Source organism: Myotis myotis, unplaced genomic scaffold, assembly GCF_014108235.1.
Source record: "Myotis myotis isolate mMyoMyo1 unplaced genomic scaffold, mMyoMyo1.p scaffold_m19_p_3, whole genome shotgun sequence".
NCBI lineage: Eukaryota > Metazoa > Chordata > Mammalia > Chiroptera > Vespertilionidae > Myotis > Myotis myotis.
In genome coordinates this window covers 95,483,281-95,507,092 of record NW_023416335.1, presented here as the reverse complement: position 1 = coordinate 95,507,092, position 23,812 = coordinate 95,483,281, and the positions used below count along the sequence as shown (strand labels likewise).

The 23,812-nt window shown below is 36.9% G+C and overlaps 1 protein-coding gene and 1 long non-coding RNA gene across 19 annotated transcripts in view; both read right to left on the bottom strand.

Moving 5' to 3' along the window:
- PDS5B (PDS5 cohesin associated factor B) overlaps positions 1 to 23,812 on the bottom strand; it is a 257,616-nt gene that overhangs the window by 97,961 nt on the left and 135,843 nt on the right. For all 18 annotated transcript variants that reach the window (XR_004965701.1, XM_036296869.1, XM_036296868.1 and 15 more), the window contains 5 exons: positions 15,670 to 15,751; positions 12,872 to 12,920; positions 10,193 to 10,332; positions 8,669 to 8,784; positions 777 to 882 (listed from right to left, as the gene is read on the bottom strand). Coding sequence is in view for 17 of the 18 variants with exons in the window: in XM_036296869.1 (XP_036152762.1) it covers positions 777 to 882; positions 8,669 to 8,784; positions 10,193 to 10,332; positions 12,872 to 12,920; positions 15,670 to 15,751 (493 nt within the window). In the remaining variant the exon portion in view is untranslated. The remainder of the gene's footprint in view (positions 1 to 776; positions 883 to 8,668; positions 8,785 to 10,192; positions 10,333 to 12,871; positions 12,921 to 15,669; positions 15,752 to 23,812) is intronic.
- On the bottom strand, positions 1,351 to 8,651 carry LOC118649607. The gene is made up of 3 exons (XR_004965702.1): positions 8,564 to 8,651; positions 5,714 to 5,878; positions 1,351 to 1,401 (listed from the first exon to the last, which is right to left on the bottom strand). It is a non-coding gene; the product is annotated as an uncharacterized LOC118649607 (long non-coding RNA).

Here is a 23,812-nt window from a genome sequence, read left to right as displayed (position 1 = left end):
TGTTTTTTGACGCTCTTTAAAATGTCTTGCCCTAGCAGGTTTGGCTCAGTGGACAGAGTGTCAGCCTGTGGACTGATTCCTATCAAGGGCATATGCGGGGTTTCTGGCTGGATCCCCAGTAGGGGGCTGGCAGGAGGCAGCCAATCAATGACTCTCTTTCATCATTGATGTTTCTCTCTCCCTCTTCCTTCCTCTCTGAAGTCAATAAAAATATATTAAAAAACAAAACAAAAAACACAGTCTTAAAAAAACACTAAAAAATTGCTTCCAATTTAATAAAAGAAAAACAAAATATAAAATTGTATATTCAGTCGATCTCAACTATATAAAAATGTGCATTTTCAAAGATTAAAAGGAATAAAAGAAACTTTGATAGGCTTATGAATGTTTTTGTTCTTTATAATTTTATATTTTCTAAGTTGTCAACAACCAATATTTCTGTAATGAGTATATTTTTGTAATGAGTAGTACATTTGCTACCAAAATAAAAGATAAAATGGAGATTTAGGAAAAATTTGTCTCCTTCTGGGATAAAGATAAGTAGCTGCTTTGCTCACTAATGAAACCTTTAAATTATAGTCCACCATTTTAATTCTAGGCTACCATATACAATTGAAAACGAAAAATATGTAGCTTATATATTAGAATACACAATTTCTAAATTACCTAAAGTGATCGATAAAATTTTACTTTAGGTTCTATAAACGTAAAAAGCAAATCTCAAGAATAAAAAATATGTCTAAGAGTTAAGTAATTTAAACACCTAAGCAATTTACCTTAAGCAGTTCAAGACCTGCCCTGATGGCTTGATCAGTTGGAACACCCTCATCTTCATCATCTGCTGTCCCATCGATTGATTTGTTCACTTGCTTAATAAGAGCACTAAAGTATGACCAAAATAAATAAGCAAATAAATAGTTATTATTAGCTGTACTTTATTAGCAATGTCTCAAGAAAATAATCCTAAATATTTCTACATAGCCCACATCCCAACCATATACAAATTTGTTTTCCCAGACATTACTGCAAAACAAGAACTATAATATTTTGAGATGCTTGTTTTCAAACAGTATTTGCTTTTATCCATTCTAATGAGATAACCGTATTATTTGATTTGCTATATATTAAGGCTATCTATATTCTTATTCTTATATTTTCCATGGAAGGCCTATGCCCAAACACATGAATGATAACTCTCTTCTAATTATCTAAAATTCACTATTGCTCCAGTAAATAGAACAATATATACGGAGATAATGTACAAATGACAACATTAAACACTTCCAAACATTTTACCAAATATTATTGTGTGTCAAATACTGCTGTAAGAGACAGACATACACAAACCTGCTATTGAAAGGTGTAAAAATACACAGGTAACAGATATCCAATAAAGCCTCACTAGAACATTAGAATAGATCAAAAAGGAAAGTTTTAAAATTTTCTTCTAAAAACAAGCTTAAGTTATTTTTAAAATAATCATTTCATAAATGCATATCAATTATGTAAAATAATTAGTCACCCTGATAGGTATTAACACAAATAAACATCAGATTAGAGATATAATATGTATCAAAATACAAAAAAGTTCAATTATTCAATGTTCGCTAGATCATTGTTTCTACAAAAATATTAGGTACTGAAAATTCAAGGACAAGCTAGAAGTGAAATTTATCTGTGTCTTTTACAGCATCCTTTTAAATTTATCATCCCCTTAAAACTTGGTATCTTTGAGGATGTTTTCTCTCCTTTTCTGACCATTTTCTCTGATCAGTCAATTGTCAGATCTCCAACTATTCCTAATAAAAATCTTCAGGCTGAATCCTCTTCCCATATTTTCAGTAGCCCCAAGGATTTTTACCTAGATGTACCACGGGAATGAAAAATATCACAGATCCAAAATTAAATTTGTTATTTTCTTCCATGACTACAAGCATGCTCTCAGTCAAGTGAGGGAAGGCCAAAAATAAAAAAAATACATAAAATGATAATTAAGAAACAATAAAGAGTAGAACAAAGGCCAAGACCAGAAGTGAAGTTGTTTCACCAAAAGGCATTTCTGAAGAGGTACAATTGAGCTAACCCAAAGAACAAGAGCCAGACATATAAAAAAAATCTGTGAGAAAAACCAAGATGGCGACATAGGTAAACACCGGAGATTGCTGCCTCGGAAAGCACAACCACTTCAAAAATACAACTAAAAGACGGAACGGACATCACCCAGAACCACAGGAAGGCTGGCTGAGTGGAAATTCCACAACTAGAAGGAAAGAGAAAAGCATACCGAGACTCAGAGGAGGCGCAGTGTGGAAATGAAATATTAAGGTGCGGAGGTGCGCGTGGAGCGGGCTGGCGGCTGAGGGCGCGGTTGTCTGTTTCAATCAGGAAGGAGTCTCAGGCTCTGAGCTCTAGTTCTGGGCGAGTATCTAGGGACCCAGACTCAAATGGGAGAAGTGGGACTGTCTGGCATCGGTCGGAACACAAGGGCAGCTTTCTCTCCGAGGTTTGCAGCAGTTGCTGGGACACTGAGAGGCAGAGCCTCTGGGAACAGGACTGAGAGCAGCCATAACTGATTGCTCTGCCCGCCTTGTTGATCCCCTGGGACCTGCCCCGCCCAAGCCTTGCACAGAGGCATTTGCGGGATAGCCTCAGGCAAAGGCTAGATTAGCACCGCCCTAGAGATCCAGCACAGAAGTTCTCCCACTGCAGACACAGGTGATTCTCACAGCCAGTTGGCCTGGAGGTCAAATCCCTCCCAGTGGTACCTACAACAATCAAGGCTTAGCTACAACAGGACTGCGCACAAAGACCACAAGGGGGTGCACCAAGAGTGTCTACCTCAGGTAATTGGGACACTTAGCACAGAAAGCCACTCTATCGACACAGCAAAGCATAAAAAATGCCGAGACAAAGAAACAAGACACAAATGACAGAACTGGAGGAAAGCAGGCTGCTGGATATAGAATTCAAAACCACACCTTTGAGGTGTTTCAAGAGTCTTCTAGAGACTGCTGATAAACTTAATGAGATGTACAAGAAATCTAATGAGACCCTCGATGTTGTGATAAAGGACCAACTAGAAATTAAGCATACACTAACTGAAATAAAGAATATTACGCAGACACCCAACAGCAGACCAGAGGAGCGCAAGAATCAAGTCAAAGATTCAAAACGCGAAGAAGCAAAAAACACCCAATCAGAAAAGCAAAATGAAAAAAGAATCCGAAAATACGAAGATAGTGTAAGGAGCCTCTGGGACAGCTTCAAGCGTACCAATATCAGAATTATAGGGGTGCCAGAAGATGAGAGAGAGCAAGATATTGAAAACCTATTTGAAGAAATAATGACAGAAAACTTCCCCCACCTGGTGAAAGAAATAGACTTACAGGTCCAAGAAGCGCAGAGAACCCCAAACAAAAGGAATCCAAAGAGGACCACACCAAGACACATCATAATTAAAATGCCAAGAGCAAAAGACAAAGAGAGAATCTTAAAAGCAGCAAGAGAAAGAAACTCAGTTACCTACAAGGGAATACCCATATGACTGTCAGCTGATTAATCAACAGAAACTTTGCAGGCCAGAAGAGAGTGGCAAGAAATATTCAAAGTGATGAATGCCAAGAACCTACAACCAAGATTACTTTATCCAGCAAAGCTCTCATTCAGAATTGAAGGTCAGATAAAGAGCTTCACAGATAAGGAAAAGCTAAAGGAGTTCATCACCACCAAACCAGTTATTATAATGAAAGGCTGAAAGGTATCCTTTAATAAGAGGAAGAAGAAGAAAAAGGTAAAGATACAAATTATGAACAACAAATACGCATGTATCAACAAGTGAATCTAAGAATCAAGTGAATAAATAATCTGATGAACAGAATGAACTGGTGATTATAATAGAATCAGGGACATAGAAAGGGAATGGACTGACTATTCTTGGGGGAGAAAGGGGTGTGGGAGATGCGGGAAGAGACTGGACAAAAATCATGCACCTATGGATGAGGACAGTGGGTGGGGAGTGAGGGCAGAGGGTGGGGTGGGAACTGGGAGGAGGGGAGTTATGGGGGGAAAAAAGAGGAACAAATGTAACCTGAACAATAAAGATTTAATTAAAAAAAAACTGTGAGTAAAACCATAGGTCTGGAAAACAAAAGAGAATCAACTAAAAAATTGAATAAAAGTCAGTGAGATGACACCAACAAAACATTCACTAGTCAACAGTGTTTTCTATATTAGTCAGAGTCACCTAAAAAGATATAGAAAAAAATCTATTCACAAATGGCAAGTCAAATATATAAAATGAGTAGGAATAAAATGTTTTAAATGCATAGGATTTGTATATATACTCGATAGCATACAGATTCAAATACAGAAACTTAGTTTCTAAAGGCTATTCCAGAAGTGATTTGTTCTAAAACTGAATAATTCCCCCAGATTAGAAATAATGTAAATTGAATTAATCCTTTCAAGGCACCTCCCCCCTCTCACACACACACACAGATTCTTTAGTTTTAACCTTTCTTATTGACAGTACATGTCTAATGTACTGTTTAATCTATAAGGAAACACTTATTTTCTTAAATTTATCAAACCATCCCCTACTAATCTTAAAGAAATCACTTTCATACTCGTTCCAGGGTGTTTTTCAGGTTAGCATACAGCATCTTTGCTTGTTCATATGTCACTGACTCTGAAATGCTGTCACTGGCTAACTGCTTTTTGTTTATCGAAAACAATAACAGTTTTTCTACCTCTTCAATAGTCTGTGATCATTACTTCTTTCACTCCTTTAGCAACATTAGCGCTCTTGATGGCCACTTTATGTTTTAAAATTGTGCTAATAGTTGATTTCTCCAGCAACAAAAATATTCTCTCCTTTGTTGCCTGAGAGATGCTTTTTGTCATGCTGAGGTATCAGCTTGAAAGGGTTGTCAGGTTGAAAACTGAAGTTTAGTTAGACAACAAAGACATTTTTTCAGTGAACTTGGTGAAGAACAGAATTGTTGGAGAAGGGAGACATTCCAGAAAGAAGTTTGACTAAATGAAAGCAAGTATTACAAGTGACATTTTTCACTAAATCTATAAATATCTCAGGGGAACATAACCTGATGTGGGATAAAATTCAATAAACCCATTTTATGGCTCATCTGAAAAAATTATTATTTGGTAATAGCTAATAAATTTTAAGGTGGAGGAATGAAAGAACTGTGTCAATTAGATAAAAATGCATCATAAAAGCCTCAAAACACAAAGACACCAAAGTGAAATGTATAATAGTCCAAATCATCTATCAATTTATGCTATAATAAGGAAACATTTAAAATCAAATGGGGAAGAATACATTTTTTTTAATAAATGGAGTTGATATAGTCAAAAATGTAACCACTTAATATAATACCAAAGGCAGAAAGAAATATAAAGACAAATGATAGATTTAATTATATAATTTAATGTTTTTTAATGTCAAACAAATTTTAACATCAACTGAATTGAGTTAATAGCCTTATTTTAAAAAGCATTCTTATAATTAATAAGAAAAAAAAAACAATTCTTCCAAACTCCTCATAGAAAAATAAAAAGTGCAAATGTGAAGCAGAGATGTACAACTTTATCAGTAATATATTTTATTATAAAAGAGCACCTATATACTTATAAAATGACAGACTGAAAGGTTAATAGCCACCATTTCGAAGAGTTAGGTGAACTGGACACTCACTGAATATTGGTGGGGACTAAAGTTGGAAGTTTTTTGTAAGCCTATTTATAATGGGGTGGTTAACCAAGAGGGCTCTGGAGCCAGACTTCCTGGATTTAAATGCCATTCACCACTTCCAAGCAATGGGCAAGTTATTCAACATCTGTTTAACTCACTGTTCCTTATCTGTAAAATGAGAATAATAATATTTCTTGTCTTATAAGAAGTAAATGAGGTAAAACATTTAGAATGATCCCAGGCACATTATAAGCACTCACTGCTACTACCTGTTATTCTTATTTATGTTTTAAATATGGCCTACTGATTGCTAAAGCTAAAGACCTATTTTTGGCTCTCTCACTATTTGTGGTATACATTATTTCTGAAAACTTTCTCCATCTTAATTTTCAACATATTGCAATGCCCCAGCGATTTTCAACAGGTGTGCCATAATACTTTTTTAAACATGCAATACCTAACTAATTAGTCAGGGGTACTCTTTTCCCTTAGACCAGTGGTTCTCAACCTTCCTAATGCCGCGACCCTTTAATACAGTTCCTCATGTTGTGGTGACCCCCAACCATAAAATTATTTTCGTTGCTACTCCATAACTTTAATTTTGCTACTGTTATGAATCGTAATGTAAATATCTGATATGCAGGATGTATTTTCATTGTTACAAATTGAGCATAATTAAAGCATAGTGATTAATCACAAAAACAATATGTAATTATATATGTGTTTTCCGATGGTCTTAGGCGACCCCTGTGAAAAGGTCGTTTGACCCCCAAAGGAGTCTCGACCCACAGGATGAGAACAGCTGCCTTAGAATGTCAAATAAAAAAAATGGCAATAGCCAACACAATAGCCCTCCCATGTGAATGAATCAAAATTATACCTATTTTTTTTTGAGTGTTAGATCAGCAAAAACTATATTTTTTTGGTGTGCTACAGAATTTTAGTAATTAGTTTGTGTGCCATGGGATGAAAGGGTTGAAAGCTGTTGTAATAACCTAATTTTCTTACATTTCTCTAATTTTTCTACTGTTTTAAAACCACAAGATTCAGTCCATGATCTTTGGATCCTTTTCTTCGTACAAAATCCCTTGCTCAGAGAAGTAATCCAGTCAGTTTCACATTAAACTCAATTTACCTTGTTTTTTTTTTTTTTGCAAAAATTGTTTGCCATGTCTAAATAAGAAGCACAACCTTCCTTACACCTCCTTGAAAACCAGCTCCCTTTTCATTTTTTTTTAAAGACATTACTATTCTCTTCATCATTTGGACCTGAATCCTATTACCTCTGACTCTCCCTCATCTTTATTGATGACCCATTTTTTAGGTTGTTCTTTTCAAATCTTTCTCAAATATGATTCTTCCTTTCCATCCCACTAATACCATCCACAGACAAGTGCAACAATGCTTTAGCAGTCTATCTCTTCTCCCATCCTCCTATCTATCAAGAATCCATGGTTCTAACAGAACAAAGAGAAAAGTAAGAGCTTTAAAGGTAGATTTTAAGTGCTTTCCACAGTCTTATTCCAGTCATTTTAAGGATCATCTCAAAGCACTTTAATACTTCTCTAAACTGTAGTTTACACAGATGGTAATCATTTTCTAAATAGCCTTGTTTTTCCTAATCCAGTTAGCTTGGCTTATATTAATCTCAATGCTTAGGATATTCCATTTCCCATCTCTGTAGAAAAAAAATCTTAATCATTCTTCCTCTTTGGTCAAATACTACCCCCTTAGAGAAATCCATTTTTAATCATCTGACATTATTTGCACTAATTTTATGGATCTAAAATATAATCTCCTGATTAAAATTCTTTATTAGATTACTAGACAGAAGGCTGATGAAAAGCAGATAGTATGTTTTACCAATACCTAACTGGAATTGCTTTGAATACAGAAGGCACAAAATTATTTAACTAATGCAATTCAGTCTGATTCAGATTGTTTTTCACACTAATGAAGAAGGTTCTAGTGTTTTGTTTTCTTTTTCAAACCACAGAACCCCTTCTTCAAATGAAAATTGATACAACAGGAGTTCAAAGTAACTAATGGATATCTAAAGTAGGACCTCCCTATTTTGTGGGGGGCAGGAGGGAGTATGGGCCAAGTTACACCCTATCCCCTCCACCCCCAAAAATAAGTCCCCAAAGGGGCTTCACTGGGTATAGGTGGTACCATTAGTATTGTTTCTTTTAGATTCTAATATAGTTCTGAAAGATATTACTGATGACTAATAAAGCAGTATGCTATACACACATTATAATTAGCTTATTTTTTAACTAGTTGAAACATTTTAGGAAAAGTTTTTTAAAAAAGTTCTTATCATATTTTACAAAAGGAAATTAAAGACATAAAAATAAAAAGAAGTATTTTCCAAGATCACAGTGATATCAAAGCTGAAACTTTACAAGAGGGTTGGTTTAAAATTAGTATCTCCAGTTCTCAAATATCTGTGAAAATGTATGTTTCTTTATAATATATGCTCACCAGGTTTTCTTTTCCTGAGGGTATACTTGTTTGTATTACCTAATCTATGCAAGCTAACAAAATATAGGAATTCCTAATACACTGATAACAGATAAAAACTAGGCTTGGATTAATAATTCATCACACAAATTAAAGCAATTTATTTGTATTACCTAATCTACACACACTAATAAAAAATAGGAATTCCTGGTACACTAGTAACAGATAAAAACTAGGCTTGGATTGGTAATTTCTCACACAAATTAAAGCAATATTTAAAATTAAAATAAAAACTAAATATGCACAAATGATCATGTATACACACATATATGGATATATATACACACAGGTATATACAGATGACTATAAAGCCATTATGTATATACATACCTCTATACAGATGAGTGTCTTGGTACAGCAGGTACTCATCAGCGACTTACTAAAGCATGAATGAATGTACAGAAATAAAAATTTAACATTTTTATATACAAATACCTGATAGATTCAGTATCTATGTGCACAGGTGCTATCCTCTCCAAAAGAAACTTGATCATTTCCAGAAAAGGATTTGTAGGCTGTTTGGGGTTGCCCAACTTCTTAGTTATTTCACGCTGTAACGTAGATTTGTTAAAAATATTACAAACATATGTTTAAATGATTACATTTAAATGTTAAGAACCTACCATATTTAAAACCATGTATTACTGGTACTAAAAAAAATTGAATCAAAAGAAATTGAACAAGTCCAATAAAAAACTAAATTAAGAATTTAGCATATAAGAAAGGTAGCATATCAAGTAGGAAAAGATAGATTATTCCGTATATTATATCAAAATAACTGAACAGACATTTAGAATAAAAGCAGAGTTAGACCCTTATCTCATACCCTACAGCAAAAATATTCTAATAGGATGAAAACAAATACAAAAGAATAAAACCAAGTGTCAGTAGACATACAAACTTTAGCAAACACAATTATCAGGGGAGCTTGTGGAGCTACAGATTCCTGAGCCTTGTTGTGGAGATTCCCATTTAGTCAATCTGGGATAGAGCCAAGAATTATCTTTTTTAATAGCCTCTTGAAAAAAAATATGGGCAACGGATTTAAAAAAACTGTCATACAATATTTTCATTGACTTGTAACAGAATGAGATTTCACAAGCAGGGCTCGAAAGGAAAAATCCTTGAGAAGACTGCTGATAAGACTCAGCTAAATAAAAAAAATTATGGCTATACTATATACATTAAAATAATACAAAATAACACAGAATATAAACTGTAATTGAAAAATAAAATCTAAATTAAAAAATAAAGCTAAAGTATGTAAGGGACAACATAAAATGAAAGGACAAACTACAACTTACAGAAAATTATTTGTGGCTCAATTAACACAAAATGCCATGAATAACAAATCAATAAAGACAAATATTCTAGCTAAATAGGCAAAGATTAAAAACACAAAAGAAAAATGTATAAAAGAATTATAAATGGCTACTACACAGGAGAAAAAAGTCAGATGACTAGCAGGCAAGAATTACAAATCCTATCAAAATAACTATGTTTTTAAGTTTTGCTTATTTCTAACAACAAAACTGACCAATACAGAATTTATCCTAAGGAAATAATGAAGACTATGTAAAACTATTTAGCCATAAAGATCTGAATTAAATTGTTCTTTAATCAAAAACTGGGAGAAAAGTCTACCCATGTAACACAGAGGACTGTTCAACACATTACAATAAATATATTCAATGGTATGTTCTATTGCTATTAAATATCTTATTGTAAAAGACTAAGTAATGAAAATAAGTAAAATGAACAAAGCATTTATTTCAGAAGGATATACACCATACTATAAACAGCAACTGTCTTTATAAAAAAATTATCATTTATTTATATTGTTGTATTTGTGACATTTTCTGAATTTTACATGAAAAATATAAATTTTATAAAAGGGGACCAAAAAAGAAAGTTTGGGGGTTTCTTCAAACATTAGCTCTTTTAAATTTTTCTTCTTACCACACAACCTTCAGCCTGTTTGCAGGAACATGTTGGACTAACAAGTACTTCTAACTGTTTTCTTATTTTCTCATCATCTTCCAACACCTGTGTGAATTTCTTCATGAAATCCTGAGCCTTACCAGGATCTGGCAAATTTCCTAAAATTCAATTAAAATAGAATTTAGAAATTTCTCAAAATTTTGGCTCAAAATGAAATTAGCTTCAGATAGATTCATATCTGAGCAAGTAACACCAAAGCACAGATTCACTTTTAATAGTCAGCTTATGTAATAAATTGAATTGATTCTGATTAATAATCCTAACTTGCATCTATACTGGGAAAGACTGAACTGGCTATCCTACATAATAAGAGCCTAATATGCAAACTGTCCCCTCAACCGGGAGTTTGACCACTTGCTATGATGTGCGTTGACCACCAGGGGCGGTGCAAAACATGGTGGGTGTCAGGAACGCAGCACTGGCAGCAGAGGCCCTGCCAGCCCTGATGGGCCCCAACGAGAGCAGGACCGAGCAGGACTGTGATGGAATGGCGGAGCAGGGGAGGGGGCGGCACCAGGTCAAGGCGGGTATGAGCAGGGACCCAATCACCTCACCCATCTCCCCACAGATGGCGACCAGCGTTCATTACAGAGAAAGGGCAAATAGCAAAATTGAAATATTTCTTCTAATTATTTTCCTTTCAATGTGCATGAATCCGTGCACTGGTCCACTAGTTCCTAAATAATTCCTTGTAATATTTAAGGGCATTAAATGCCAACCTGAACAGTAATTCCATTATCCCCTTGAGCTTCCTGCATACATTGTTCTTTTTAATTCACAGCAAGAGATCAGTAAGTTTTACTTTTAAGAAATGATTTCCTTGTATTCCATTGTTTATTATTAAACCATCCAGATCATGCATATGCACACTCCTGCTATCTGACACCAACACATGATAAGCAATACGTTGCAGGTGTTACTGCCAGACATGCCATTATTGTACAAGAAAGAATGAGTCTTTGTAGAATCAATAATAATTTTTATACTATTCTCCTAATGTGTCCATGTATCAAAAACACTTATGATAGCTAATAAAATATTGATCCTAGATTCTTTTTTTTTTTTTTTTTTTTTTGGCTACTTACAACTGCTACAGAGAACCAGATAAGATACTTATAACAGAAATTATAATACAGAACTATGGTCTTTAATAAAAGTTGTAGAAATTCAACTGAATCTTAAAATGTAAGTATAGTAAATGTAGTCTTCAAGTTCATATACAACTCTGAAATTCCATTTTAGTTCTTGGCTAGATCACTGACTGTAGTAAGAAGAAATTTTCCCCCTAAATAATTCACTGATAACCTTTTTCAGGGTTCTATAACTCAAAATACATACTTTGTTGTTTTTAAATGATTTTAGAAAATGTCCCTTTACAGCTCCTCCACAATGGATAGGCATCATATTAAAGATTACAGGAAGGCCTACCATTTTAACAAACAAAACAGAATGACAGATGGGAATGGGGAGGCAGGAGAGGAAAGGAGGAAGGGAAATAGATAGAAATGGAGGGGGGGGGGGGGGACGAAAGCAACAAAAAATCTTTAATTCAGTATTCCACAAATGTACTTGACCATAGATTCCTCTTTTCTAACAATACAATTAACTCCTGCAGGATACTAGCATTCCTCAGAACAGAATTATGGAAATACTAAAATTGTTTGAAGAAATGGATGGAGATAGAGGGAGGAAGAGAGAGAGAATATAGGAGATGATATACTTTAGGGGTAGTGTCCACACCCAAACTGCTAAGGAGATAGTTATAAAAAAGCAATAGTACAATTCACTTGCTATAAGTTATCCAAAAGGACTGAAAATGAATTTATGTTTAACTGTCTAAGACTCAAATATACTTTGGGCTTAAAGCCCTACTTATGCAAAAACTCCTATCACTTAGTCTAAAACCCATGAATTAGTTCTTCAGTGTCTTAATATTACTTCCATACACATCTTGAAATATTTGTTAAAATCTCAGAAATCCATCTAACCTCTCTTCATTATTACTCTGTGGAAGCTCAGCAAAAGCACTCCTCTAGGTGTTTATTTTCCCTGTCCCTCTGTGATCCACAGTGGTCTGGAAGAAAAAGCAAATGCCCTGCAACAACTGCTATTATCTCTCCCTGCACTGAACCAAGAGGATATGCTACATAATCCTTTTGTCTTTACTGTTCAATGCAATTAAGTAACGTTTTCTTTGAAATCACTGAAAGCGAAAAGGCTAATTAATAACTGTTTTCAAAGAAACCCTTTTGTAATTATTAGGTATATCCTTCATTATAAATTTGGCTCAAAATGAAATTAGCTTCAGACAGATTCACATTAAAGCAAGCAATACCAAAGCACAGATTCACTTTTAATGTAATAAATTGAACTAATTCTCAAAAATAAATGTATATAAGTCCTTTATGGAGCTCTTGCTTGTATCAACAAACAAAACATTTCCATGCAGTATGCAAAGTAAATAAAAAGTCTGAAAAACAAAGGGAAAGCTGAGCTGTCAAAAAAAATCAATCAAAAACTTTTTAGTTTTTTCCTATATTATTATATCCTAAAATGGAACTCCATGAAAAACTTGAAATTACCAGAAATGTTTCAACTAAAACTTAAATTTTACATATAATATTTGAAGTAACTTACTTGTAATGACCATCACTTTTGAAAATATGGCCTTGACACTGGCATCGGTCTGAAAATCACAGAAAAAAATGCAAAATTAAAATTTCCTAATAATAATCTTCATTATATTCTTCAGAACATTAGATAAGCATAACCTACAAATGCTCCAGCCTTACCACCACTAAATGCTCCTTCTTTACCTACTAGAGGCCAAGTGCAAGAAATTCATGCATGGGTGGGGTCCCTAGGCCTGACTGGAGATCAGGGCTGGGCCGATTGGTGCTCAAAGGCCCCGGTGGGGTCGGGAGAGGAGGTGATGGTCACTGGGCCAGGCGCGGAAGGAACAGACGCCAGATGCCGAAGCTGCCACCATGCGGTTCCCCACCTTCCCCCTCCTCCTTCCCTCACCACCAGGCCACCACTGCGGCGGTTGGGTGGCAGGCCAATTGAGACCTGCCAGCTAGGAGGGACAGGGCACAGGAGGTTGGCCACCGGCCCCAAGGAGAGAGCTGGCCCTTGGCCCCCCTGGGAAAGGGGCTGCGTCTCCCCCACCCCCAGTTCCCCGTCCCAGCCCAGGGCCAGGGGGAGGGACCGTGGGAGGTTGGGCAGCTGGGGGAGGTTTGCTGTGGGAGCGCACTGACCACCAGGGGGCAGCTCCTGCATTGAGTGCTTGCCCCCTTGTGGTCAGTGCATGTAATAGTGACCGGTCATTCAGTCTTAACAGTCGCTTAGGCTTTTATATATATAGATGTTCAAACTCCAGACAAACTCAATGAAAAGTGGCAGTGAACTCATTCTACATCATCACCTCTTCCCTCACCCTGTTATGTCATCCTCCAAACCAAAAAAAGAAAAAACAGACTACTGCACCACCTTTAGGACAGGAAGATATTATTTTTCTTTATTACTAAAGGATCAGGGCAAGTAAGTTAAGGAAAAAAACAATCTGAAATGCTGGTGTTCGAGGTTTTACCCTGATCTACAAAAAGAAAAAAAAAAAAAAAAGTTAAGTTTACAGTTCTGATTGACTTAAGGTATTTCTAAAATGTTTAAGCCTGAGGATTATAAAGCATCGTCATGAAGCTTATAGGGAAGATTCTGAATAAAGCCAATTTAAAAAGATTCCATTAACATGAACAATTTTCCCAAGAGTGCTAGCTATTTGCTACATCAGAGTAGTATTATTCCAGGCATGAACATGTTCACCAACTGAACTGCATGTAATAATACACTCTGTAAAGTCAAATGTATAAAACAAGTTTCAAAGAATGCTACTTATTTGTTGCACCAGGTGTTATTTTTTTTTAAATGTCACTGAATAACTCAACTCTAAAATACGGAGCTCAAAAAACATTGGGGTGAAGAAAACAAATTAAATAAACAAACACTATCCCTATTAAGAAGGTGCTTGCTGAGAGGAACTGAGAAACAAATATAATAGATTATAAGAGAGTTAACTCCCAAATATTTGGAATTAAAAATATTTGAATAAGATTTCTGTTTAATTTGGGAGAAAAGAAATGGTGTGCTGGGCTTTCAAGAAATTAATCCACATGAAAAAGAAACGTTATCAACAAAGGTATAATCCTGGAAATTACCAAGTCACTTTGAATGACACTGAGCAAATCAATTTAGTTAATGAACCAGAAGGACTCCAATGCTGAGCTAAGTAAGAAAATAAAACTATCTTAACGGGCTAAATAATGAAGAAGGCAAAAAATATGTATCGATCATTAAGTATCTAAGAGTATTCCCAGTAAAATAGAAAGAAATATAAACACCCACAAGTTAAACACAGCTTTGTATTTTTTTCTAACTTTATAATGTGTACTATAATTCTTGATATAAGCAAATATTAAGTAATTCCTCATTTATAGGAGAGGATTACTATAAACCACTTAAATAGCGCAAGCTCATTAATTTTTATAGCAAATGGACAAATTTACACCTAGGAAAACAGAAAGCAATTCTGCTCTATTGACCTCTGTACTATGAACATGAGGCATACATTATGAAGGATGGGAGGATTTCTAAACTATGGACTAAAAAATAAATGAAAAATAACACTATATTGTGTTTCCAAGATGCAATTTAAAATGACCAGGCACAGTGTTTTTCATATGATTTATACTTTTTATAGGCTTGCATACACCATTCTAGGAAAAAACACACCAAAAAAAAAAAAAAAAAAAAAAAAAAGAAGACCATCCTAAAATCATTCTAAATGTCCAAAAAATAAAATGCGATGTATCAACTGGTTGAATACCCCTATTACATTATAATCATGAAGAAGAACATTAATGTTACCATAATATTAATTTTAAATAAAAATATCAATATACTTAATTCTACATATTAAAACTTTCTAAAATCACAAGGCTATACAAATACAATGGGAGAATTTTAGTGTGGCAAGATAAAAGTATGTAATTTTACTCTGTTACCTGTGCTTTCAATGATGCACAGTTACTCTTTTGGTGTGTGTGTTTTTCAAATTTAAAACTACAAAAAAAAAAAAAAAAAACCCCACAAAAAAAAAAAAAAAAAAAGAGGGAAAAAAAACCAAAATCAAAAACCCTTAATTTTGAGTCCTCAGAAGGAAAACATTCTTTTTCCTGTTGGGTATCACCTTTTACAGATATAATAAATTCCACTTTTCCCATACAGTAAGTTTCTTCAAAATTTCAGTGTCCTAAGTTAGAAACCATAACTTCTAGAGTCAGAACTGTTCCACTCAGAAATAGCTGTTTAACATACAGCAGTAATGGTAAAGACAAAACTTAATATCAAAGGAAAAGTTTTCATTAAATTTAACTTACTTTGGGTTGCTTAATTAAGTCAAGCAAATCCTTTACTTGATGTCTGAGCAGATTTTGACATTTCCACATTTCATTCAATGCTCTGAAAAAGACAGACACATAAGTTTAAGTAACAAAGGGTGAAAATCCTTCCAGAACATTCTAACTATATTAATTTTTTTTTTCAAGTTCAAAACCCAAAAGGAGGTGACAGAGATGAGGTAAAATTAACAGGACTAAGCAATTAATGATGTATGGAGAAAAAGCAAAGCATCAAATAGAACAAATAACATTTAAGAAGATAGCTGCATCAAAAGAAAGAGATTAGTGGTGGTTGTTTTTTCTTTTGTATAAAAATCAATCATTAACTAAAATATGTTTGTAGGCTAGGGTGTAGAAACTAGCTACAGAGATTATAAATTTGAGAAATAAAGGAATATTTGATGAAGTAAGGTTCTGTGGAGGCAGGCAGGCCCAAAAGAAATAAAGACACATTCTCTAAGACAGCGGTTCTCAACCTGTGGATCGCGACCCCTTTGGTGGTCGAACGACCCTTTCACAGGGGTCGCCTAAGACCATCCTGCATATCAGATATTTACATTATGATTCATAACAGTAGCAACATTACAGTTATGAAGTAGTAATGAAAATAATTTTATGGTTGGGTCACAACATGAGGAACTGTATTTAAAGGGCCAGAAGGTTGAGAACCACTGCTCTAAGAGAATGGGAATACTTTTTCCTACAACAGAAATATATTTATTGCATTATATATGTATACAGTATTTTATATGGCATACATGAAGTAATATATTACGGATTACATGTACTTAAATTTCCATATCCAAATAATACTCTTTGCTGTTTTCAATTATCTGCACTTCTATTAACCTCCATTATTCCACATATGAAGTACTGCCATAAAACAGTAATACAGAAACATACAAAACTTTTTTAAATAAATAAAACAATTATAAATTGTTTCATATTTTCATTCTCCTCCTTAACTGTATGTTTTAAAAATACCTTTGGCCCAGCCAGCATGGCTCAGTGGTTGAGCATTGACCTATGAACCAGGTCACGGTTTGATTCCTGGAAAGGGTACATGCCCAGGTTGTGGATTCCATCCCCAGTATGGTGCATGCAGGAGGCAGCAGATCAATGATTCTCTCTTATCATTGACTAGAGGCCTGGTACACGAATTCGTGCACAGGTGGGGTCCTTCAGCCTGGCCAGCGATCTGGGCCATCTCCCTCAGTCCTGATAGGGGCCAATCGGGGCCGGCTGGCAGTGGGATGTTGGCTGTGGGAGCACACTGACCACTAGGAGGCAGCTCCTGCGTTGAGCATCTGCCCCCTGGTGGTCCATGGGCATCATAGTGACTGGTCAACTGGTCGTTTGGTCAACTGGTCATAACGGTCACTTAGACTTTTATATATAGAGATGTTTCTATCTCTCCCTCTCCCTTCCTCTCTGAAATTAATAAAAATATATTTTTAAAAAAAACACCTTTTGGAGTTTTTAAATAAATTAGTTTAAATTTGGATACTTAAATTCCTTCATAGTAGTGACTTCAAAATGGCAAAACTCTGTATTGGAGCATTTTCAATTAACAAGTTAAATTTGAATTATGTAATTAAAATATTAATTTTCAAAGAAATAATAGTCATCTGTAAAATACTTTTGAGCTTCAAAGTCAGTAAATTCTATCTCTTCCTATACACCTTATTACTTACAACTTCTGAAAGACCTGCATTTTGAAACATGCATTAAAACAGAAATTACATTGCCTATCATAGTTATTAATTTAAAGATGAAATCTCATGCAATTCTAAAGCTCATTATAAACTACTAGAGGTCTGGTGCATGAAATCTGTGCACTCGGGGGGTGTGGGGGGAGTCCCTCAGCCTGGCCTGCACCTTCTTGCAGTCCTAAGGGGATGCCCGACTGACGGCTTAGTGCTATCAAGGAGGCAGAAGAAGCTCCTGCCACCACTGCATTCGACAGCAGGGAGCCTGGCTTCTGGTGCACTGACCACCAGGGGGCAGCTCCTGCATTGAGCGTCTGCCCCCTGGTGGTCAGAGTGCATCATAGCAACGGGTCATTCTGCCATTCAGTCGATTTGCATATTATCCTTTTATTATATAGAATTATTGCTACGGCTTAAATAAAAAAGCGATCATAACTGATTCAGATTTTCTATTACAACATATTTAGGGAGCCCATACTCTCAAAAATTTTAAGTTATAATTAAGCAGCAAAGACAATTATCCTGTGTCTTTGTCTTTCTACAGAGTCCTCTTAAAAACAAAAAAACTATACCCTAGAAGCAATACTGCTATAATAGGGAGACAAACATATATTTTTTAAATGCGTTTTTATTCATTTCAGAGAGGGAGTGATAGAAACATCAATGATAAGAGAGGATCATTGACTGCCTCTTTGCACACCCCCTACTATTTATTGAATATTAACCTGAATTCCAGTTCTATAATGTAAACAACCTGCTTAGAGCTTGTTTATTCTCACGTGTGCTATCTGACATTTCAAGCAGACAACTTGTTCCCTCAGTAGGGCTTCTCCTTGTTTGCACCAACATAGTTTGTGTCACCTCAATGAAAAAGGCAGGTACCTTGGGCTGCAGTCAGAAACCTGTCCAAATGGTAAAGAAAACCTTTCTCCAACCTTCTGCTCTAAGTTGGCCCATCAGATTCAAAAGTACAAAAACTGCCTGGATAAGAGCCTGCCCAATGAAGAACACATCCAGGACACCTGATACTAATGCTTACTCTTGTCCCTAACAGTTGTTCTGAGAAATGTGGGGAAGGTGGACATACACATCCTGAACAGAGTACTCAAGCCTGCCTCTATTCTCTTTTTCCATAATCAAGATATTTAGTTAACTTAGGGGCTTACCCCAAGCTGGTACACATCAAAAAGTCTAAAATGTATGAATTTTTTGTCCTCCCCCAAAGAAAATCTATCTATAATAATGAAAGCATAATATGGTAATTAGACTGGCCATCCTTCCAGACAAAGCTGGGGCTGCGAGGGAAGTCCAGGTCCCAGGTGCCAGATGGAAGCCGGTGACGGCAGCTGGGGGAAGGAAGGCCTACTCTTGCACGAATTTCGCGCATAGGGCCTCTAGTAGCTATATAATAAAATATATGCCTCTTTTGACAAATAAGAATAAATCCTTACCAATTCTCACCAGGAACCTGCCTGCCATGCAGGTATTCTTAAGCCCTTTCAAATTAGAGGTAACGAATTCAAATGACCTCTGGGCTAGAATGGTAATGTAGATGAGTGAAACATGACAGGTGTTATAATATGGAATTGTGAGGACTGTGGTGAAACAGGAAACATTAATGAAAATAGCCCTATCATTAAGTATTCAAGAAAATGAAAAAATGACAGAATTTGATACCCAAAACATCTGCATTAAATTAGATGCCTAATATTGTTTAGGAAGATGTAGAAACTTACAAACCACTAGTGGAAGTATAAATTAGTATAACCATATTGGACATTTCAAGCAAACAACTAGTTCCCTCACTAGTGCTTCATAAAACTGAAGATGTACATGTTCAGCAATTCCACTCTTTGCTAAATACTAGTGATTCCAAACCCTGGTTGCCCATTAGAATAGTCAGAAACACTTTTCTGCAAACCTCAATGCCCAGATTACACTCCAGACAAATTAAATGAGAATATCTGAAGGTGAGATTCAGGTGTCAATATTTTTAAGCCTCTCTAAGTGATTCCAATATGTAGCCAAATTTGAGAATCATTAATAACCATAAACTTAGAAACCCTTGAATGTACATACTAAATTGAAAAAAGTTCATGGTAGCACTATTTGTATTAGTAAAAAAATGGAAACAACACAAATGTCCATTCTTTCCATTGACTCCTATATTCCATGTCAAGATAACAGAATAAAATTGTGGTATAGTGACATAATGTAATTAGATACTACAGTGAAAATGAATGAACCACAAGCTATATACAGGGTAGGCAAAAGTAGGTTTATAGCTGTTAGTACTCAAAAGTGTAAATTATTATTTCTTAATTATTATATTATTTATTTGTATTATAACTGTAAACCTGCTTTTGCCCATCCCATTTATCATGTATGAATCTTAGGAACATAATAGAGTGGGGGTGGGAAGACCACAGAAGACTATATCCACAATTATTCCATTTTCATAAAGTTCAAAAATAAGCAAAAATAAATAATATATTATTGAGGAATACAAACATATGAGAAGATTATTTTTTTAAAAGGAAATAAGATTGGGGTGATCATTTAAGCTATGTAATGTCTGGTCACTGGGGTGGACACCTGAAACTACTAGTAATATAATGATGTATGTCAACTGTAATTAAAAATAAAAAATGAATTAAAAAAGTAAGAGATATAAGGATAGGCTTTCCTTTGGAAGACAAGAGAATAAAAGGGAGAAGAGGTTCACAGATATTTTCATTTTATTACTATGATTTGAGTCTCATATGTGACTTCTTTGTGGGCATTAAGTATTTCATAATAATAAATGTAAACACTTTTGGAGAAAACAATCACAGATAAGTGTTAAGTTAAATATATAACAATATCTTGATAAGCATAAGTTAATTCCCCAAAAGTAGTTTAAATTAAAAAATAATTTAAAGATGATATATATATACATAGTTTAAGTATTTTAATTTGAAACAGATAAATCTCCATTCACTCACCATTTTTATAGAATAAATTGGTCCACAGATTGCAATTTACTGTCAACTTTTCCATGACATTATTTTCCAGTGTATCTTCTGTAATTAGCAATTTACTTTTTAAATCAACTAAATATACTTGTCAATAAAGTAATGATTGATATATAACATATTTAGGTTGATAATTACTGTTTGTATTTTGTGTTTTCTATTTACAACTATTTTTCTTTTCCAGATCTGGTGTTAAATTTTCATTGATTCTTTTTTGTATTTGAAACTATATATTCTTATTCGATGCTTTTATGAATGACTCAAATTTTTAATACTCACACTTGATTTATGGTCTAATTAATCAACATGTCTGTCCTCACTCTTATGAAAAAAGAACTTGAGAAACACTTTACCTGCCATCTTACATGTTATCTATCATCTGATAGGGTCCACCTAGTATTCAAATTTTTTCAGAGGCACAGCACCAAGCAATCACAACAGCTGGCAGTAAAACAAGGAGGCCTTCCTGCTGCGCCCAGACCTAGGTGTGGATCTAGGGCAGTGATGGTGAACCTATGACACGTGTGTCAGAGGTGACACGCGAACTCATTTTTTTGGTTGATTTTTCTTTGTTAAATAGCATTTAAATATATAAAATGAATATCAAAACTATAAGTCTTTGTTTTACTATGGTTGCAAATACCAAAAACTTTCTATACGAGACACGGCACCAGAGTTAAGTTAGGGTTTTTCAAAATGCTGACACGCCAAGCTCAAAAGGTTTGCCACCACTGATCAAGGGACTCTCAAAAGCTCACATATTGTTGCAGTGGCGTGAACCGACTAAATACCAGCCTAGATGCTAACCTACTTTTTAATTCATACCCTCACCTCTTGTAAAGAAAACTTTGTGATTATTACTGTTTTTATAGGCATTATTTAGGTCTGCAAAAGTGAAAGTGCTTGAAAATTTTGTTGTGTCTTGCATTCTATTCCTTCCTTCTGGATTTATTTCCTTTTTTTACCAAAAGAAATTATTATTCTTTACTAATTTTTTTCAAGTAGGATCTATGGATGGTGAACTCTCATTTTTTAATTCTAAGTGTCTTTATTTTGTTTTTACTCCTGAATGACAGTTGAGCTGAATCAAGAAATATAGATGACTGTGATTTCAAGTAGGTTATCTCAAATTGGAATATATATATATATATATATATATATATATATATATATATATCATCAATTCTAAGAGGCCATCAATTGACCATGGAGAAAAAAAAATGAATTCCAGAAATGTTAGATGAAAATTGGTTTTAAAAGTAATTATATATAGTAGTGACATATTTTAATATATTCAGTGGAAAAAGAATGAGTTGTGGAACCAGGTAGAACTGAGTTCAAATCCTGACTTAGTCTCTTACTACCTGTGACATTGTGCAGTAAACTGACACCTGTGGGATACAGTTCATCTTATCCTATCTAATAAAAAAAAAACATGGTAATTGGCGTACGACCGCTACCCTTCCCATTGGCTAATCAGGGCGATGCAAATTAACTGCCAGCCAAGATGGCGGCCGGCAGCCAGGCAGCTTGAAACTAACATGAGGCTTGCTTGCTTCAGTGACGGAGGACTGCAATGTTCCCCGCCTGCCTTGCCGGCCTCTAGCCTGCAGTATGAAACATAGTTACAAATATAGAAGCTAAACAAAACCCCAGAAACCAGCTTTCAGCAAGCTGGGATCTCAGAGCTGGAGTTGATACAGAGTTTCGATTATAGAACCTAAACAAACCAGATACCTGCTTTCAGCTGCTGAGGGCTAAGAGCTGGAGCCAGGCTAAAGCTGGCCCAGAATAAAAAACAAAAGAAAAAAAGGAGCAGTTGGGAGCTTCAGTCCCAGCCAGAAAACAGCACTCAGCCCCTCACCTAGACTGGCCAGGCACCCCAGTGGGGACTCCCACCCTGAAGGGTGTGTAACTAGCTGCAAACAGCCATCATCCCCTCATCCAGGCTGGCCAGGCACCCTAGTGGGGACCCCCATCCTGAAGGGTGTGTGACCAGCTGCCAACAGCCATCATCCCCTCATCCAGGCTGGCCAGGCACCCCAGTGGGGACCCCCACCCTGATCCAGGACACCCTTCAGGGCAAACTAGCCAGCCCCACCCATGCACCAGGCCTCTTTTCTATATAGTAAAAGGGTAATATGCCTCCCAGCACCGGGATCAGTGGAGTGGAGAGGCCTCCCGGCACCGGGATAAGCGTGACAGGGGGCAGCGCCCAAACCCCCTGATCGCCCTGCGGCTCTGTGTGCGACAGGGGGTGGGGCCACAACCTCCCTATCGGCCCTGCTCTGTTCGTGACTGGGGAAGGCACCCCAACCCCCTGATCAGCTCTGCTCTGTGCCTGATAGGGGGGAGCTCCCCAACCCCCTGATCGCCCTGCGGCTCTGTGTGTGACAGGGTGCGGCGCCCCAAACCCCCTACCCCACGGGCCCTGGTCTGTGTGTGACGGGGTAGAGCCATAACCTCCCCATCGGCCCTGCCCTGAATGTGAGAGTGGCGGCGCCCCAACCCCCTGATCGGCCCTGCTCTGTGGGTGATAGAGGGCGGCGCCCCAACCCCCTGATCCGCCCTGCTCTATGTGTGACAGGCGGCGGTGCCCCAACTCCCCTATCGGCCCTACTCTGTGAGTGACGGGGAGAGCTCCCCAACCCCCTGATGGGCCCTGCTCTGTGCGTGACAGGGGGGAGCTCCCCAACCCCCTGATCACCCTGTGGCTCTGTGCGTGACAGGGGGTGGCGCCACAACCTCCCCATCGACCCTGCCTTGAGTGTGACAGGGGGCGGTGCCCCAACCCCCCAATCGGTCCTGCCCTGAGCGTGACTGAGGGTGGCATCGCAACCTCCCAATCTGCCCTGTTCTGTGCATGACAGGGGAAGGCGCCACAACTCCCCAATCGGCCCTGCTCTGAGCCCGACCAGGGGCTGCACCTAGGGATTGGGCCTGCCCTTTGCCACCCTGGAGCAGGCCTAAGCCAACAGGTCGTTATCTCCTGAGGGGTCCCAGACTGCGAGAGGGCACAGGCCAGGCTGAGGAACCCCCCCCTCCCCCCTGAGTGCACAAATTTTTGTCCACAGGGCCTCTAGTCTATAATAATAAAAGCATAATATGCCAATCGACCAAACAGCAGAATGACCGTCCGGGTGACCCTCCGGATTACGCTATGATGCGCACTGGTGCCAGGCCAGCCAAGACAGGTGCAATGTGATTGGTCAGGAGTCAGGGGGCCCCACAATTACCCTGTGATCGCCTCACAGAGGGAGGCCCAGGCCGCCCTCTGACCGGCGATCAATCACAGAGCCCCTGTAGGGTGGGCAGGGCCTCACTGTGCGTGGTGATTGATCACGGAGCCCCATGATCAATCGCCTCAAAGAGGGAGGCCCAGGCTACCTGACCAGTGGC